A 21,010-nucleotide genomic window follows, 5' to 3' on the forward strand; every position below is an offset into this window, starting at 1 on the left:
TTCATCTATCACAATAGTTTAACATTTAAGTACTCTCGTTTACAATAAAACACCAAAAGATCACATCACACAATAAATAGATATACACACTCAATAATAATTATCTAAAAAATAGCTTTTCAAAAAACCACACGAATTTTGCCGCGGATGTGGTCAGTACAACGCGTTCTAAAATATTTTAATCTTGCTAAAACAATAATTTTACTGTTTAATCTCAAATTTAATGTTAATGTCAAGTTAATGAATCCATGCCATCGAATAAAAATAAAAACATTTTTTATGAATAGTGATTGTTGTTTTAAAATTCGTCGTCCATTGCCTTCAAAGTATAATGATCGAAAAACCGGATATTCCAAATATAATTAATATTGAAATTTAATCGTCAAACTAGATTTCAAGGAATCTGCGACTCATGAAAGCCTTAGGAAAATGTTTTGTAATCAATCAAATACTACAAAATATGATAATTATTATTTAACTTATTATTAAAATTATTGATCTACATGGTTTTCGCGATCCTCGGAGATTATTGAAAACACTGTAATGTAATATGTAATTAATTAACTTACTAAAGGCAAAAGCCTGCAGCCAACGTTGGTAAGCCCGCGAACTATTTAAATTTACGCGGCCTTTGAACCATTATGAGTATAAATCGGAAATTATCAAAGTCCCTCTAGGCATTTCAATCCAACAATTATTCACATACAAAGCGTGTACGATATAATATATTGGTTCCGAAAACCATAGGGCTATCAAATGGGAGGAATTTACAGAAAAAAAATTTTGGTGAATTTTATTTTTAAATTTTGAATGAAATTAAAAATGAATATTTTGGTGAAAATTTGAAAAAAAATTGGGTAAAAATACAGGTCTTTCAAGGATTTTAGGCAAAGACAGCGTACGCAATATTAAATAAGGAATCTAATAAGATGTTCAGTTTCCGATTGTTGTCGTACGAAGATCTTTCGGCTTGCGCCAGTCCGTAGGCTCCGTACTTACATCGATTGACATTTAATTGCTTGCAGTAAAAAAATCTGATTCTTAACTATAACTTTGACTGCAGTTTTTAATGTTATCGTGTTTTGAACAGCGTTGTGTATAGACTGTATCTGATATTTCCGTAACTCCATTCCTATCAAGATATTTTATCCCAATTCATCCGCATCATTTTTGGTTCTAACTTAAACCATTCGCCACATACAAAGTCGCACATTGTGCATCACAAGCAGAATTCTTTTCTTCATTGCACTCTATTCTTTTGTGCCAATGAACAAGCAAACTTTGATTTCATATTTTTGTTGACGTGCTAAACTAAGCAGATTTGCAAATTTCATGAATATTCAAATTTTTTAAATATGTAAATAAGGAACCGAGTGTTTTTAGATAGGGATATTTCTGAAAATCGCGTCATTCCAAATGTACTTAGTAGTACTGGCGATTATTAACGATTAAGTAGGCTAGTGACATGTTAATGCCATGGCTGAGGCTTGACCTGACTGCTGTCTACCAACGAAAGCACATTCACAATGAAACTGTCTACATTGCATACAACAACACTAAAACTGTCTACACTGTTTACAATAAACTAAAAACGCACATATAGTATTACAACATTTAACAACGAGTAAGGCACGGGTGCTGTTCTGGTCTGTGGGTTCAGTCGATCATGATCTCCAGGTGAGTGGAACCGAGACGTTCCTTCAGACTGGCCGTGTATTGGATATTCTTGGCCCAGGCGCGGCAACGAATGTTGATTATCTGTTGTACTGGAATAGAGATTTTTTTTATTATATTATATATATTTAAGGGCTTCGATGATCAAAAGAATAAAATGGGACCCTTATATAATAGTTTTTTAGGTTAGTTCTAGTTAGGCTACTTTGTTACCCGTCTGTCTGTCCGTCCAAAAACAATTTTCCTCAGAAACGGGTTGAGGCAGATATCAAGTGGAAATTAATACCAAATATTAAGGTCTACGGTTGAAGGAAACCACAACAATCTCAAGCTTCTCAGTCAATGCATTTTGTCTCGGATTAAGACAAGGATCACCTTTAAGGCGTCCGTTGTTTCCTTTTCAGAACCGGAGCTCTATAACTACTTGATGAATGAACTCATGGTAAATGGGAAATTAAATTTTTGGTGAATATTAGAGCAAAACCAATAAAGTATCAAAAAAAATCTTGAGAGAATATTATTGTAGAATAGGGATCACAGCACTTAAATTACAATTACACTGTTCCAAAATCCTCTGTTATAATAATAATTAAAAATCAAATAACACTTTTATTATGTCTTGCTGATTTTTTAACCGTCTTCGCCTTAATCCTTTTCTCTGTCATTCTCTTCTCCCTTTCTTTCCGTTTTCTCTCACTCACATCTTAATGCTCCGCGTTCCACACTCTTCATACGTTCCGTTCTTACCAATCCTACATTATTAACTTACGTTTTGGTGCCGTCAGCTGTACAGCCACCAGTGGACTCAGGTAGCCTGGGGTGTTGTCATAGGGGAAGAATACTTCCGAAAGTCCTGGGTATGGCCAATACTTCAATGGACCCAGAGCTTCAACGTCGGCCGGTCTCTCCCCCATACATGAGACCCAAACTTTGCGGCGCTGTGAACATTTTTAAATTCTTTATTATAGTTTCGTGGTCGAGAAAAAAAACTTTCCTAACACTTCAAGTACCACTTGTAATCTCCGCATGAGACCTAAAATTATTATATTTTAAGTCGTCGTGGCCTAAAGGATAAGACGTTCGGTGCATTCGGATCTTACGATGCATCGGTGTTCGAATCCCACTGGCGGTTACCAATTTTTCTAATGAAATATAATACGTACTTAACAAATGTTCACGATTGACTTCCGCGGTGAAGGAATAACATCGTGTAATAAAAATCAAACCCACAAAGTTATAATTTGCGTAATTACTGGTGGTAGGTACCTCTTGGTACCGTAGTTGGTGGACCGTAGGAGTCCGCACGGGTAGGTACCACCACCCTGCCTATTTCTGCCGTGCAACAGTAATGCGTTTCGGTTTGAAACGTTACAACTGTTACTGTATGTTATAACTGTACTGTATACTGAGACCTTAGAACTCATATCTCAAGGTGGGTGGCGGCATTTACGTTGCAGATGTCTATGGGCTCCGATGACCACTTAACATCAGAGGGGCCGTGAGCTCGTCCACTCAGATAAGCAATAAAAAAACTATGATTTTTTTATTGTTAACGCCTGTCATATGGTGATGTACATTGTGCATACTTACTTCTTGTGGAGTGGCATTTGCGATGTATTCTTTAATGTCAGGCGGCATGTCGTGGGGTAAGTGAGCAGGATCGTCGTAGAACTCAGGATTCCAATCGTACAACTGAAACATAAATATTCGGCAATTACCTTCTGAAACGCTAATTATAACGAATAAGTGAACTCAACTATTGTCTTTACCATCATCGGCATATTTTAAACATGAATTAAATATAATAAACGTAGCCGACAGAGCCTAATAGATATACAAAATGAAATGATACTGCACGGGTAGATCCGATGAGTTCAAGAGCAGAAGATGTAGAATATGGAGCATGGTAATCTACGCTGGAAATTTTAGATATATATAAAGGATTCGCTTGATCAACAGCAACCTTCTTGTTGTTATTGTGTTTGGTAACAAACACCTCTTGGTCTTCTAAGTAAGCCTAATTCCTTTTGCAATATTGCACAAAAGCGACTCATCTCAGATCTAGTTTCCAAAAAACTTGGTCTTCATCCGAATTGCCTGGTTTATGAACCTGCAAAACTCACCCTGTTCAACTTCACGATTAAGCACGGCGTCCTATTGGCGTACCCATACCCTTCCTCCTGGGAGCAGGGCCCGAACTGACTGGTATTAAATGCGCAGACCATCAGTCTGGGAGGTTTCACATCTCCACACTCTATTTGGTTATGTCCACCGTTGGGCAGAAGACTCTTTTTGCGGTATGCTGTAAAAGATTATTATTCGATTGTAAATTATATTGTTAATATTTTTTTTGATTAACTCGTTGGTGCACTAGTCAGCGGCCATGACTTTTGTACCGAGGGTCGTTGGTTTGATTCCTGAATCGAGCAAACAAACGTGTGATGAACAGGTTTGTTTGCTCTTTGTCTGGTTGCGTCAGTCTCTGTTACCCATAACACAGGAAATCCTAAAATGCAGCCGGAAAACCGTACGTCATTTGTTCCCAGTTATTAGTTATTATTATATTGCTAAAGGTTTAATTCAAGAGTAAGCTCTAGCAGTCCTGTCTAATGATTAATAGCTCTAAGAAAGGTCTTAAACTCGACAACACTGCAACAGTAACGACTGTTTTAAAACCAGATAAAACGCCTTCCGTAAGTGAAAACAGTTATGACGTAAAAATGATCTCAAACAGTAAATCTCAAATCATAGAAAACTGTGTGTTTAGAGTTTGGTCGTTTGCGTACGTTTGACGCTAGGGGCGCTGTTCCAACTGCATACAAATTTGAGTTAACGTTTACGCGATCGAGAACGTTAAAAACTCACTCGAAGCACACAGAAAATACTGGATTGAAACGTGCACAGAACACAGAGACTCTTAATCAAGATGAAATAAAACACAATATACTGACGTTCAAGAAATTCATCGATATTCTGTGTATACTTCTGGATGTGAGTGGAGTTGTTTCCGTCGTACCAGATCAGCGCCCCTTCTTCGTATAACAGAGGACGGTGGCCCATTCCTGGATTATCACCTGAAATTTTTATTAAACGAATAATAAATATTACATGTAAATAGAAATAGTCGTCGTCGTACAATGCACAGTAACAAATATCATGTTGGCTCTAAATGCGCTCGGCCATCTTGAAACATAAGGTCTAAGTTTTTTTTTGTTTTTTTTGATTGTCAGACGACCATGCCCACATGATGGTGAGTAGTTACCGTCACCCATGGACTTCAGAATAACAGGGGCAGAGCCAAGCCGCTGCCTACCTCAGTGTAATGGTACCTTTCAAGCCCCATATGTAAAGATCCTGTAGTAAAGCTAGTACTACTACTTCAGGATTAATCGTCAGTACTTTTTTTTTTATTGTTTAGATGATTGGACGAGCTCACAGCCCACCTGGTGTTAAGTGGTTACTGGAGCCCATAGACATCTACAACGTAAATGCGCCACCCACCTTGAGATATAAGTTCTAAGGTCTCAATTATGATTACATTTTTTATTATTATATTATATTATTTTTTTATTGCTTAGGTGGCTGGACTAGCTCACAGCCCACCTGGTGTTAAGTGGTTACTGGAGCCCATAGACATCTACGACGTAAATACGCCACCTACCTTGAGATATAAGATCTAAGGTCTTAAGTATAGTTACAGTAGTATATTTTTTTCTCGGTCCATTTTCCTATTTGCGTCCCTCTGCAATTTGTGTCTTCGGCACTTATGCTAGACAGTGTAGTCTGTCGAATAACGTAGGCACCGCGCTATGCGGCTTGAAAGAAACATTAGCAATATGCATTTGATAATTCCTTATTGTTTCCAAAAGTGACTGGCGGCATTTAAGTTACGATATTTAGTATCTTTAGACTGCAATTACCATTTAATCGTGTAGTTATCTAGCCAATAACAAACAGTAAAATGCCGATTTATTCCACAAATTTTCCAGAGACTCTGATAATACTGACCAATAATAGAATCTGCAAGGGTGAAGTATGGTATTCTGTCGTCGACAGTGGCCAGTAGACCGCACATGCAGATCGAGAAGAAAATGATGATACAGATGTACATCACCAGATATATTAAGCCGATCACACCTGAAAATTAACAACATGAATGAATGCAGCTTACAATATAAATCAGGGAAATCATTTCAAAATACAATGTTAATCGGAGATCAACCCATCAATGCATCAGCAAAATGCCATCAGTGAAAATACCTTGCTGGCTGAAAATAGAGAGCCAGACCAATAAGTCTCATAAGTTTATTTTAATTCGATACGCTAGATAGGTATGGTAGGTTTTCCAGCAGAAATAGGGTGAATAACATTGGAAGAAACACGGGTAGTAATTGACGAGAAATCTTAAGATCGCCACAATTGGTTTCAATTTCGAGCGTTTTCATTGAATATATTTAATCTAGGCACAATGAAATCATTTTAATTTTCGTCTGTAATAATTTGGTTAAAAAAGGTGTTTAAGTTTGGCCACTATAATTTTTTGTATTTTGAGACTAATATTATTTTATGCTTGTTTATTGGCTACACATATAAAAATTCGTGTATCAGTGACGACTAAGGTCTGCGGAAGGTAAAGGCGACCGACTTACTAACGTACAAAAAATTTAAAAACACACAGGAAACTGACGCACGGTCACTTGTGATTCGTTAAAAAAACAATTTGCCAATATAGAAATAGGTAGCAATACCTTTTTTTTAGGATTGTAGGATTACTGGTTGCCCGGGGTCTTTCCAGTTTCACCAGGACATGTAGGCGAACAAAGGCTCAGCCAGGAGGGGTGGGATTTGCTAACAGCTGCCCGAGCGCCTCTGAAGGAGACCTACGAACTCAAGAGCAGCTACTTTGCGAATGAATTTTTCAACTACCGGATCGGAATCGCGACCCGCTGAGAAGATCCGGCGAGAAACCTAGCGGACTAATGCATGGGTTAGGTTGCACGGATTCCTAAGCCTGGTCCTGGTGTTAGAGCTGAAGGCGTCTAATGCAAGGGTTATTAAACCTGATATATCCGTTAGAACGTAGCTATACTTAATTCTAATCACACGGTTATTGTCTATTTTTGTCACATAGACAGCTAAAAATAAATTTTGCAATTAGTTATGTGTCTAAAGCTTTATTATTTCAAGACTGAAAATTGCTAATTGTAAAATTGAATTGTAAATTAAACAAAATTTCAAACTAAAATCCACACGTAGCGTTTGGCGAAACCATAAACTAAAACTGTTAGACAAAGAACAAACCGTATGCCGTAACTCAAACCCGAAGTCTAAGCCGCGTCTCGGCGCAATGGCTAAAACCGTTTTCTAATGTTTACATTGATTCGATTCCAGATTTATCGTTAACCATAAATATCAAGTACCTTTAAGGTTGTAAACATTGGACCTTGAAGAACATTATATCCAAATCGGTTGGATAATGTGATTTAAATATTCATGCCGTTTACTTCGCTTTTAAATAGCAAATCATATGATGACTATGCTGTTTTTTTAAAGATTAACAGTATCACCTTTGCGTTCTCTGTTTAGAGTGAGTAGTGAGTGCGAGAAATGTGTCGTCTCTCTTTCGTCGTCTTTTATTCATTGCTTAGATAGGTGGACGAACTCACAGCCCACCTGGTGTTAAGTGGTTACTGAAGCCCATAGACATTTACAAACGTAAATGCGCCACCCACCTTGAGATATGAGTTCTAAGATCTCAGTATAGTTACAACGGCTGCCCCACCCTTCAAACCGAAACGCATTACTGCTTCACGGCAGAAATAGGCGGGGTGGTGGTACCTACCCGTGCGAAGTAACGCGAGGTCCTACCACTAGTAATTACGCAAATTATAATTTTGCTTTCACCGTGGAAGTCAATCGTGAACATTTGTTAAGTACGTATTTCATTAGAAAAATTGGTACCCGCTTGCGGGATTCGAACACCGGTGCATCGCTAGATACGAATGCACCGGACGTATTATCCTTAAGGCCACGACGACTTCGTAATCAATTGTAGAGGTTGTCAATTGGAACAACTGTTCCACCACAACATGGCTGCTACTTAATAGAAAGTAAAAAGGCTGGTGAAATCTACTCAAGTTCCCACAATACTACAATCTGCGGACAATTTAGATTTATTTTCCAAAGTGCCTCGTCAAACGCTCTCTGTATTAGGCGTAGATTGTGAAGTCAAATTTAATTCGGTACAATGCTCTTTTTTATTTGTCTACCACAAATAATCGTTGACTACACGTTTAGCGTCTTTGTGTCGTGATTGAAGTGATAATAAGCATTCACGCGCCTGGTCATCTATGGGCAGACATTCTCGTGTATGTATTTGAGTTTCTGTGTAGTTTTTGAAGCTATCTTTAGGTCGGTGTGGTATAAAAAATACCTTTTACACACAAAAATATGTAACTCCAAAGTCGTCATGGCCTAAAGGATAAGACGTCCGGTGCATTCGTGTTGAGCTATGCAACGGTGTTCGAATCCCAGGCGGGTACCAATTTTTCTAATGAAATACGTACTTAACAAATGTGCACGATTGACTTCCACTGTGAAGGAATAACAACGTGTTATAATAATCAAATCCGCAAAATTATAATTTGCGTAATTACTGGTGGTAGGGCCTCTTGTGAGTCCTCACGGGTAGGTACCACCGCCCCGCCTATTTCTGCCGTGAAGCAGTAATGCGTTTCGGTTTGAAGGGTGGAGCAGCCGTTGTAGCTATACTGAGACCTTAGAACTTATATCTCAAGGTGGGTGGCGCATTTACGTTGTAGATGTCTCGTCCAACCAACTATGCAATTTAAAAACATAAAAAAATAGTGATGTAGTATAGTTGATGTCTATAAGTATCGATAAGCACTGACCATCGAGTAACCCAGTCGTAAACTTCGAATATTTCGATTGTTCTAAAAGATAAAATAATTTTTCATTTATTAATAGACTGAACTGTAAAAATTAACCCCGAAAATTTTATTATTTTCCTCTGAACGAATATCGATAAAAGTTTCATAACAGTCCAGCAATAAGTAACTAAACTGCCGATGGACTATTAAACGGGCCATTTCGTGGAATCGATTTGACCGCTGTGGAAATAGCTTGGGCTAAGCCCGGAGAATATACGGTTAATACGTCACTGCTATTGATCTGAGAATATTGAAACGGTGAAACTCCCGACGATCGTGGCAACTGTGCCACTTAAGGCGCAAAACGAAATGTACCTATATATTATACGACTTAGTAAAAAAAACAATGATTAATTTTAGTCATTTAAAGTGATCATAATTAAAAAAATATATGATATCGATTTACAAATTGTTTTCAAGAATTAATTTTATTTTATTGCTTTGATGGGTGGGAGAGCTCACAGCCCACCTGGTTTTAAGTGGTTACTGGAGCCCATAGAAATCTACGACGCTAATGCGTAACTCACCTTGAAATATAAGTTCTAAGGTCTCAAGTATAGTTACAACGGCTGCCCCACCCTTCAAACCGAAACGCATTATTGCTTCACGGAAGAAATAGGCAGGGTGGTGGTACCTACCTACCCGAGCGGACTCACAAGAGGTTCTACCACCAGTAATATAATCAACAATCCTTCAAATATTATACAACAAAGCATCTCATTACGCGATTTTACAACATCACAATCATCATCGACTTTTGAAAATTTCATGCTTAGATTTAGAAATCGTCAAAGCACTCAAAAAATAGACAACGATGTTGTTTATAACAAAAATACCGGTGTGAATAACGCAAAAATCAAACATTTCTCATTCCCCTGTTTCGATACATTCTGAAACACCTATATGACTAACTCAATGCCATGCAATGTGATGTTTCTAGGTCAGTCATAAACTTATTATTACACGTACCTATACGCTTCAAAAAACTTTTAGGGGTTAAGAGGAACAAACGTATAAAAATGGATTGACTAAGAACTTGTATCTGCGATTTAGAAACTCTTTAAAATTAATCAAATTTTGATTTTTCCCATTTTGTTTAAGCAAAGATCCAAATTTCGTTATACAAGCAAAATAATTCAAACAAATTATTCAAGTAAGTGTGTAAGAAAACCATTCACGAAGAGTAAACAGCAATCAACTACCCTCTACCTTTTTTTTTATTGCTTAGGTGGGTGGACGAGCTCACAGCCCACCTGGTGTTAAGTGGTTACTGGAGCTCATAGACATTTACGACATAAATGCGCCACCCACCTTGAGATATCAGTTCTAAGATCTCAAGTATAGTTACAACGGCTGCCCCACCCTTCGAACCGAAGCGCATTACTGCTTCACGGCAGAAATAGGCGGGGTGGTGGTACCTACCCGCGCGGACTCACAAGAGGTCCTACCACCAGTAACGTAAAAGTACCTTAACGTAAAAGGCCAGTATGTGCAAGACAAATGTGCCAATAGGTTATCGAAACGAATCATTACTGTTAGATTAATAATATGCACCCGTAGTGTTACAGTTTATGGGAATTCGTCGTGTAGGTCTAACTGTCATTGAGTAAACTCACGGAATCTATTTTATGCGCGTATAAACTTTTTTTAAATATGGGGTGGACATTTTAGATACGTGTTTTCACTGTAAATCTGGCACCGCACTGACATTTTTACTTAGGGTCGTGACTTTGGTTCGCATGTTTTTAAAAAAAGTTTCTTGTGACAAGTCCATAGCGTGATTCAAATTTTTTTTTTATTCGAGTCAAAAATCCTTAGATGAGAATAGTCAGTTCGATTTTCAACCCTAGACATCGAAGTTTTTACAATTACTTGCCGATTCGTCTACCTTTAAGATTAGTAACTTTCTACTATGCTTGGAGAATTGTCATGACTGAGGTGTCTACGGTCACCGAGCCACTCAATCGCAAATGAGTAACAGGCCCAATTTCAATTTGCATCATTGCTGCTCATTCATCATTAAAATTATCATTATAGGGCTATATTTTAACGTAATTTGTCTTAATTCAACCTTGTATCTCGATGGGTCCTTTTCGAAATTTCCATTGTTTTTAAAACTTACATTTTAAAGGCTAAAAATCTAAGTCATATTGGTTATAACAGAGGCCTTATTTCAAAATCGGTCGCTGTGTTGCTACGAGAGTAATAACGTCTCCAGTGCATCGAGCATTGACGTACAACGGTTTTCTTTCAGGGAAACACGGCAATTCCTCGGATTTATCGCCGCCACGTCACATCGTGTAGTTTACGTGCTCTATGAATAGTCCCAACCTTGGATACATCGTAATATCGCTATATGAACACAATGGTGGAACAGTTTGGTGAATCCGCAAAGTTCTGTGGGCACATATCACTTAAGCTCTTATAAGCTTTTGGTTTAACATGATTAGATAATAGGCGTTCTTGAGTGGCTTTTGAAACTAATTAACACTACTCAAATGCCACCGCGCCGCTTAATAGATGAAGTAGAAGATACAATTGGAGATAAAAGCTGCAAATAATTCGAAAGGTCCGGGAATTTAGCGTTTTTAACTCATGCTCTTCTCTAACCAATATTGCAGAATATTTTATGATAAGTAATGTCCTGCACACACCCGGTACATGACTGCTTTCCATGGATGATTGAAAAAGTAAATGTCAGTCACAAATTTTTTTTTGTTGCTTAGTTGGTTGGATGAGCTCACAGCCCACCTGGTGTTAAGTGGTCACTGGAGCTCATAGATTTCTACAACGTAAATGCCGCCACCCACCTTGAGATGTAAGTTCTAAGGTCCTAACGGCTCCCCCACCCTTCAAACCGACACGCAGTACTACTTCTACGGGTGGTGGTTCCTACACTGCGGACTCACAAGAGGTCCTACCATCAGTATAAGGTACTACCACCTGTAATAGTCAGAGAATCAATTCTCTAGTAAATCCCTAAGCCTTCGAGTGCATAAGATTGAAAGCTCGACCTCTCCAAACTACGCACCTCCCCATCATCCAACTATAGTAGAAGTAACATCACTAATTTTCCAACCTAACTTTTGTATAATACTACTTCCCCTTAATTCCTTTGCTGACGATTGATCGTAGGATTGTATTGTGAGCCAACGGACTAGCACCGCTATTTTACAAATTTCTGTCACGCCGTACTGATGAGTGCCGTTTTAAATAATAACAATTATTCCATTATTTAGTGCAACTGAGACTTCAGTGACGTGACCTATAGTGTTGTGCAAGCTAAGCGCTGACATTCACGTAGTGCTGTGCACACGGGTGGTAGGTTACGGAAAAAATATATGACGCAAAAACTAAAGAAACACGCTTAAGTATGTAGTAAGTAAACATTTGTTTTATCCCTGTGGTCACATATTATGCCAGAGTAATAAAATTATTAATATATGTAAGATATATTAAAAGAAGTCATAATGTGATGTACAGGTGACATAGATGGTATTTTGAATATTGAAACATTAAAAGAAGGAACATTAGAAATATTAAGACATTTTTTAATATTGAAATATAAAAAACATAAACACTGGTGAAGCTTTAAATCTTGTTTTATAATGTATTATTTTATTCACATCAAAATAAAGCTTAGCCCAGTAAAACTATAGCAAAAACTGAGTTACTTTTTAAAGAGAAACTACCATTTATGTCACCTGTATATCATATTATAACTTCTTTTAAGATTTATTTTATAAATCATATAGAGGTTACATATATACTGAAAGCTAGCTTGAAACATACCGTTGCACGGATAAATAGATCGACTTAATAAAAGCATGTTAAAAAAAAGCTATAACATCTACGGAATCACAATTTCCCAACCTGGAACTGACGTGAAGGCCATTCATATAATTGCAGAACGCGTTGATAGAATCGGAGTATCAAAGTCATGAATCATAATCCTATGAACCTATTCTGGATTCGGTCGGTCGTAAATATACTCTCTACGTAAATACTGTTTCAATAAACACGCAAAGCAGTTTCATTGACGAGCGTGCGTGCTGCTGTTGGAAGCTCGAGGCAGTGGGATTAAAACCCAGCAAGTAATAGCGGTTTTTCAAAAATCAAACTTTAAAAAAAAAAGTTCTTTTTTTGTTACTCTTTAATGGCGGACATTGTATTTTTTACTAAATAATTATTATTATATATTTAAAATACAAAATAATAAAGAATAAGACGTCCGGTGCATTCCTATCTAGTGATGCACCGGTGTTCGAATCCCGCAGGCGGGTACCAATTTTTCTAATGAATTATTTACAAACATACGATTGACTGCCACAGTGAAGGAATAACATCGTGCAATAAAAATCAAACCAGCAAAATTATAATTTTCGTAATCACTGGTGGTAGGACCTCTTGTGAGTTCGCACGGGTAGGTACCACCGCCCTGCCTATTTCTGCCGTGAAGCAGTAATGCGTTTCGGTTTGAAGGGTCGGGCAGCCGTTGGAACTATAATGAGACCTTAGAACTTATATCTCAAGGTGGGTGGCGCATTTACGTTGTAGATGTCTATGGGCTCCAGTATCCATTTAACACCAGATGGGCTGTGAGCTCGTCCACCCATCTAAGCAATAATAATAAAAAAATCTTATTGCATACCTCTTGGTATTGTGTAGTTAGCGGAACCGATTCTCAAATGCATTGTGTGAGACCTGTCTCATCCTCAAAACGTAAACTCCTGATAGCCTTGCGGTAGTGCGGTAGTACATGCCGTTGCGAGCAAGTGACGGATCATGAGTCACGTAACTTCAGATCCTCCCGATCCACTAACTGTGCTTTTAGATACCTCAAACACCGGTCACCGTTCTCATCGAACCTGTGGTAAACTAACCCATATGCACAGCCCACTGAGTTTCTCGACGGATCTTCTCAGTGGGTGGCTTTTTCGATCCGGTGGTAGATTCTACAAAGCACTGCTCTTGCTCGGGCTAGTCTTAGCAACGTCCTCAAGTTAGAGCCCCGTGAGCTGATTTACTCGCTGGGTTACGCTGGCATAGCCTCTCAAGACTACCAGGTTAGGTAAGGATAAAAAAGTATCATGAGAAAGCAAGCCAGTGGTCCGAATTGCAAACCTTAATCACCGATTTAGGTCAAATGCGATGTCTAGATTTAGAAATCGCTAAGCTCTTCTAACTTTTTTACTCTTTCTACAGGAGACAGTTTCATGAACAGACTCAGAGAAAATATGCGAGCATCCTTAAAGGGAATACATGTGTTAGTGATACCACAATGCTCTATCACAGTAGAAGTGTATATTAGGTATTTCGATAGAAAAAAATGGTAACAACTATAACAGCATTGGCACAAGAGCTTAGTCGCATTATGTGGTTATATGATACATGTAATCTAGACGTCTTGACAGAGACACTACAACATACACTCCAAAACTACTCACAGCTCACCGACAGCATATGAGTTGATATGAGTCGAAAGGACGTCTTGTGAGTCCGCACGGGTAGGCACTACCACCCTGCCTATATCTGCCGTGAAGCAGTAATGCGTTTTGGTTTGAAGGGTGGGGCAGCCGTTGTACTGTAAAAAATGAGACCTTAGACCTCATATAAGGTAGGTAGCGGCATTTACGTTGTACATGTCTATGGGCTCCGGTAACCACTTAACATCAAGTAGGCAACGAACCTAAGCAATGAAAAATAAAATCGAACTATTGAAATTTCGAAATAAATGTTTTAAATCTCATTTCCTAAACCAATCAGCGCATTTTTTGTCTGTCTGTTTGTTTGTTTATTTCTCGGGGCTAATAGAGAAAACGAATGAACCAATTCTCGTGAGCTTCATCGTGAGTTTAATGCTCCAGCGTTGAATTATATATATCCCCAGATAGTGCTATTTACCTGTTTCTAGTTGAATTTATGATAGAGTTTTCATTGGCAAATAAAGATTTTGCAAAGAATTTATTCTCATTTGATACCGGAATATTTAGGGTTGTTGAGTTGAAATTGTAAGTAAATGTGGAATATTTCAATTTAAGTGTTTTAATTCGATCACGTACTTCTGTTTGAAATTTTATTTGGACTTTAACTGTAAGATATCGGATTTAATACGTCATTACTAAATGTTACACATACTTTCACTTGGGACTTACATAGTTCAAGACAGATGAAACCGCCCCACTCCCTCCGCTGATAATAATAATTTGCACCTACCACTATCTACTCTGCACTACCTTTGGTTGACTGGTAGAGAATGCCTTAGGCATTAAGTCCGCCAATGTAAATTTTACATGAAGTGTAATAAATAAATTGGACCGTCGGTCTACCGAGCAATATCACCCGCTCGGTGGAAGATCTTCCCTTTGTCGTTTAAGCCATCCTAAAAAATAAATAATAATAATAATAATAATTGCATTTATTTACTCCACAATATACTCCAATAATTCAATATGAAATTTAATTATTGATTTTCGATCAGCGCCATGAGGTCACGCGCGACCCACGCGTTCCAGGAAACGTAGTAAATTCATAATTTATTTTCGTTTTGTTTAGATTTATTACATTAAAAAATCAAACGCGCGGCTTTAGAACTGCGGTTTGTTTACGATACACGCTTAAATCTGCGGACTCAATGCTACAGGAGCGGCGGCCACCAAACAACCTCGTGGTCGCCCACGTTTCACTCATTTATTGTATACTAGCTCACCCGGTAAACTTCGTAGTGCCTCAATCGATAAATAAAAGACCTAAATTCTTGTATAAAATAAACTTAAAAACAAAATTGTTATTTTTATTAAATTGCGAGTATTGTCATATTTATCCTTTTAAACCGTCCCTGGACTTTCACAAGTAATTCAAGACCAAAATTAGCCAAATCGGTCCAGCCGTTCTCGAGTTTTAGCGAGACTAACGAACAGCAATTCATTTTTATATTATTTTTTTACTAACAATTACGCCACGATAACTGGTCCCGTGATAAGTTCGTAAAGAACTTGTGTTACAGGTACCAGATAACGGAAATAAATGTAAGATTTTTATTATACTCATACATATATTTAATATACATCCGTAACCCTGGAAAAGACATTTATATTTATCATACAAATATCTTCCCTTGGCGGGATTCGAACCCGCGACCCCCTTGTGTAGTGACCATGTCACTTACCACTACACCAGACAGCCGTTTATATATATAGATACATTTTCTAAAACATTATTTCAAAGCAATCGACAGACAATCGGTCTTCAAAATTTCACGCCATAGCTCACGTTTTTATTATTATAATATGCTTTTATTAGCTTCAGACGTATGTATGTTAGTATGTAACGGAATCTTTCAACATGATTTTGACCCCATTCAAAACGTTGGATTAACTCGAAGTTTAGCATACTTATTAAAAGTGAGGACCGATGACAATTGAGTATTTAAAAAAAAAAAAAAAAAATTAAAATTCAACCAAAGAATGAAAAGTAAATAATAGTTTAAAAAACTAACAAAATACGCTTTTATAGAAAATCCAACTAAAACATAGAAAATAAATTTTAATAAATTTGAATTAAAAATAGTGTAAGAAAAAATGATTTTATTGTAAAAAAAGCGTGAGGTGCTTTTCAGGATATTATCAAAATAACCTTTCTAGTCATATCTGCTCATAAAATATTTATAACTACTGATACAATGCACCCCACGCTTTTTTTTACAATAAAATCATTTATTCTTACACTATTTTTAATTCAAATTTATGAATATTGTTTTCAATTTTTTTTTTGGATTTTCTATAAAAAGCATATTTTTTTAGTTTTTTTAAACTATTATTTATTTATTATCTTATTCCCTTCGTTACCTAAGCGGAGAAGCTGGCATGTTGTAACTATACTTGAGACCTTAGAACTTATATCTCAAGGTGGGTGGCGCATTTACGTTGTGGATGTCTATGGGCTCCAGTAACCACTTAACACCAGGTGGGCTATGAGCTCGTCCACCCATCTAAGCAATAAAAAATGTGTCTTTTAAATCAACGGGATATCGGCAAGGCGCGCCCGTGCCAAGGGAATTTATGGTACGACGCGACGCCTTCGTATGTTACATTAGTTTATTTCTTTCCAAACATCGCATTGCGTGAGACGACATACTGTTTACAGAATGTAAGCTATTCAATAAGCTGATAATGGAATTAGAAGATAACACAAAAATAAAGGAAAATAATTTAAATTTCTAGAACAAACACTTTTAATTTTAAATTGGGTAACACCTCTGGTTTTTAAAACTTTAGAAAGATGATTGAACATCATGTAATATCACAACTTTGAATTCTTGAAAATGACACTAAAAAAAAAAGATTATGTATATTTATTATTTCATTAAAAACATACTAAAAAAATTCATAGGCAATCCTATTATACATAGACAACTTCAACATGCTTAAGATGTTCAATATTATATTAACGTTTCAAAGGATGTAACTGTGAGGATACTGTTACGTTTGATCAAAATACTATAAAAAAATATCCAAAAATTACATCATTCAGAATGCTAAGACCTCAAAGATAGAAGATAGGGTTTTCGATATGAGATCTTCGGGCAGAGAATGAAGAAACATGTCGAGCTTTGGAAAATCTCTTCTAAGCCAGTTATAACACGAAGAGGGTAATACGAGATATTCAAGACTGCAGAAACTATAGTTCTTCATTATCTCAGACTGTCCACTGTCTGAAAATAAGACTCTTCAACTGATCTCCATTGCGGCCGGAACAATACCACCTGCATCCAACGTGACCCAGCGATTCTCACTAGGTCGCCGGTCCATCCCACACTGCGCTTCCCACCAATACGTGGTCTCCACTCGAGGATCTTTCTGCCCCATCGGCCTTCCAATCCTCGCGCTATGTGGCCTGCCTTCTGCCACTTCAGTTTGCTAATCCCACGGGCTATATTAGCAACTTTGGTTCTTCATCTGGTTTGGTCTCGTACAGAAATACCAAGCATAGCCCTCTTCAAAGCTCGCTGCGCGACACTAAGCTATAGTTCTTAGCTGTCGTCTATTAACACGGAATAGCTGACAGCTTACAGCACATCTGCGGTTTGCAAAGAGCAGAAAGCCTTAGTAATGCTTTTGTTTGTTTAAATGTTTGTCGGAGAGCGTAACCGCGTAAGTTCATTACGTTAACCCACATTCTTGTACCCACATGAGTCTAAAAATGAATGTTAGACGAGAAGATTACTTTAAGTCTACTGTGAAATAAACCGAAGACCGTAAAATAAACCCAAACGATGGAAATTATGTAACAAATAAACGAAATACAAAATAAATTCTGATTTATTTTTTCTTATAAGCCTTTAATGTTTCGATCTCCAACCGGACCGGCTCGGTGGCCGACAACCCTCGCGTATCAACTAAATCGTTTTAGTTACAGTATAAACAAAATGTAATATACACGGAAGGTTACTTATAATGTAAGACTATCGAGTTATAACCGCTTCTTATAATAACCTTCGTTGGTATAGCGAAAATGTGTGCAGTATTTTTAAGCGAGTTATTATATTAGCTTAATTTATTGTGAAATATGAACATGCGAACGAGTGATATTCTTTCAAATTTGACCTAGTTCCGAAATTGGAAAAGTCTCATGTGTATTAAGTAACAATGACGATACAATAAATGCATATTTTTATGACTTTCGGGCTAATACCAGACAATAGTAGTTTTTTTTCTTTTCCTACCAAAGCTGATAGCCTTGAGAGGCTATTTCAGCGGAACCCTAGTAGGTGAGCTCACGGGGCTCAAACCTGACGAAGTTCAAACCTGACACGAACCCTAGCAAAAGCCGTGCTTCGCAGAATCTACCACCGGATCAGAAACGCGACCCACTGAGAAGATCCGGCGAGAAACTCAGTGTGCTGTGTCTGAGGGTTAATTTACTCGTCGAGCCCTTCGTCGCAAGCGACGGGTTTGACGAGAACGGTGACCGGTGCTTGAAGTACCTAAAAGCACCGTTAGTGGATCGGGAGGGTCCGAAATGTCGTGTAATAATAGTAGGTACTAGTAACTACAATAAATAGTTTCCCAAAAATTATGTAATTGAAATATTAAAAAAAAAAGCATTCGTTTGAGCTCACATGTCTTTTGATGCTTTGAAAATATTTGTACGGTATAGAAAAGTGGGTAGAGAAATACGAAATTATACAATGCAAAGTTCCCCGTCAAAGAAACATCAAAATAAACGTAAAAAGCATTATTACGTAAACATTCTTTAATCGAACGTTCAACTACTATTTTAATGTATTTTTTACTGTTTCTCTTTACTTCGCAAGCTAACTGAAAACAAAATAGCTTAATTATCAAATAGCATGATTAATAAGCTTAAAAGTTCTATTTAAGTGGTTCATTTTGTCCACCCACTTCTTCATCTTCATTCGCCTTCAAATTTCCTCATTAACAATTGAATTGATCTTATGCACGGAGCATTCGTTTATTACTAAATTAATAATAAAAAAAAACCCATTAAAGCAAAAGAAAACAAAATCGCAATTATTACGATGCACCGCTTCATACTAAGCAACCAATACTTTTTTTAATTTCTATAACATTAACTCTAAGGCCCGCTTACCGTGTCTAATCGCTATCAAGAATCAATCGGTTTAAAGAAAATTTTAACTTTGAATACCGTAAAAGAGTGGCCGGAGACAAGAAGGTTGGTAAGAGAGTTTTAACTATGAATGTGAAAGGCTTTAGAGGAAGAGGTAGACCTAAAAGGAAATGGATGGATTGTATGAATACGATATGTGTAAGAGGGGAGTGAGCGAAGAAACGGTATATGATAGAGGAGTATGGAAGGAGAAAACATGTTGCGCCGACCCCAGGCGACTGGGAGAAGGGCAGAAGAATGATGATGAGTGGCTGGGTTCGTATATCTAGGACCCCTGCGGTCGTTAAAGTGATGCCGGTACTATTCCACGAAACCCCGTCCACAGGCAAGAACTGCTAAGCCTTTTAGCCGATGTTAAGCCCAAACACAGTCAGAAGAGTATTAAACGAAGATCCAAGACACCCAACCTATTGAGAATAGTGCATTTCCTAAATGACTGATATGCAGTCTGGCAGCTACTTAACATGGGATGGGCGGTGAAGTCGTCTGTATGGATAAACATTTAGAAAAGTTTGTCTCGTACTATGTTTTCTCGGCCTAATGAAAATTATGAAGAAATTCGCGTTTTAAGTAATTTATGGGCTGATGACTGCATGCGGCAGAGATGCGAATGTTGAGATGGATGTGTGGAGTGATAAGAATGGACAAGATATAGAATGAGTATATCAGAGGAAGTGTGAAAGTAGCCCCGGTAATCAACAAATTAAAGAGTGGACGGTTAGCGTGGCATGGACATGTGATGCATAGAGAGAGGATGCATGTGACTAGGAGATGTATGGAAACGGTAGTGCAAGGAAGAGGTCGATCGAAGAAGACATGAATGGAGTGTGTGAATGACGATATGAGAGAGAGAGAGAGGAGTGAGTGTTGAGATGACAGCTAATAGAAGAGAATGGAAGAGAAAAATTAGCTGTGCCGACCCCACCTAGTGGGATAAGGTGGAGAAAAAGAAGAAGATGGGATGAAAAAAAAATTCTTTCTGAATAAAAAAAAAATCCTATAATATTCATAATCCAAATTCATATAAGAAAGTCTCAAATTAAGTTGAGATTTTAGATGATATATCGTATTAAGCAGCAATCATGCTGACGGAGGACTATCCATGTCGCGTGTCCAAGGCGTGTTCAACAGGTGGACTGAAGCTTTTCATTTGGCATAATAAAAGAAAAACCAGTTAGGTACATGTTTAGTAAATACGACTGAACGAAATTTGGTTTGAAATGTTCTCAGGTTGTTCAGTTCAGACATTGTGAATAGCTTACGGTATTCGTGGTTAGTCTCTTCCTGAATTTTACGCCATAAGTTTTTTTTAAATTAAATTTTTATTATTCTAGAATATAACTAGATAACCATGTTTGCTTTTAATTAATTTATTATAAATGGAAAGTCTTAGAAGATCACATATTAACAAAAAAATTAACGCAAAAAAAACCTTAAATACTTTCTTACCCCATCTTTTTCCGGTGCGTCCAAGGAAGGTCCTTTCCTCAGGGTTCCAGATGCCATACTGAATCTTCTGGAGGAGAGGCCGCTGAGGTGGTCTCCGGCAGTAGTTCACTACTCCGTTCGGCTTGTCGGCACCCATCGCGGAATGATACTGACCGAACTTACACCACACTATTCGCAGCGATGAGGCAACGCAGAGAGGACAGCTTTATGTACCAGTTTACGCCTAACAGTAATAGCTTCTGAGAGACACATATTTTTGGCAGTAGGGCGTATTGTAATTCGACCCG

General features: G+C 37.6%; 1 protein-coding gene across 1 annotated transcript; it reads right to left on the reverse strand.

Annotated features, from left to right (window-relative positions):
- Window positions 1–20,884, reverse strand: LOC101746012 (sodium/potassium-transporting ATPase subunit beta-2). The gene is made up of 7 exons (XM_004929094.5): window positions 20,724–20,884; window positions 5,683–5,811; window positions 4,626–4,748; window positions 3,798–3,976; window positions 3,265–3,366; window positions 2,444–2,612; window positions 1–1,766 (listed from the first exon to the last, which is right to left on the reverse strand). The coding sequence occupies exons 1-7, from the start codon at window positions 20,857–20,859 to the stop codon at window positions 1,657–1,659; spliced, it is 948 nt and encodes a 315-aa protein (XP_004929151.1). The 5' UTR covers window positions 20,860–20,884; the 3' UTR covers window positions 1–1,656.
- Window positions 20,885–21,010: the final 126 nt, after the last annotated feature.

This window comes from Bombyx mori, chromosome 4, assembly GCF_030269925.1.
Source record: "Bombyx mori chromosome 4, ASM3026992v2".
NCBI classification, from domain to species: Eukaryota; Metazoa; Arthropoda; class Insecta; order Lepidoptera; family Bombycidae; genus Bombyx; species Bombyx mori.

Bases quoted from the DNA above. Each gene is read 5' to 3' on its own strand.
- LOC101746012 (XM_004929094.5), bottom strand. From the start codon at position 20,859: ATGGGTGCCGACAAGCCGAACGGAGTAGTGAACTACTGCCGGAGACCA. The intron at 4,749-5,682 runs GTCAGTATTATC...TAAAAATTTCAG, and splicing joins CCTTGCAGATTCTATTATTG to GTGATAATCCAGGAATGGGC. The intron at 3,977-4,625 runs GTCAGTATATTG...AATCTTTTACAG, and splicing joins TATCGATGAATTTCTTGAAC to CATACCGCAAAAAGAGTCTT.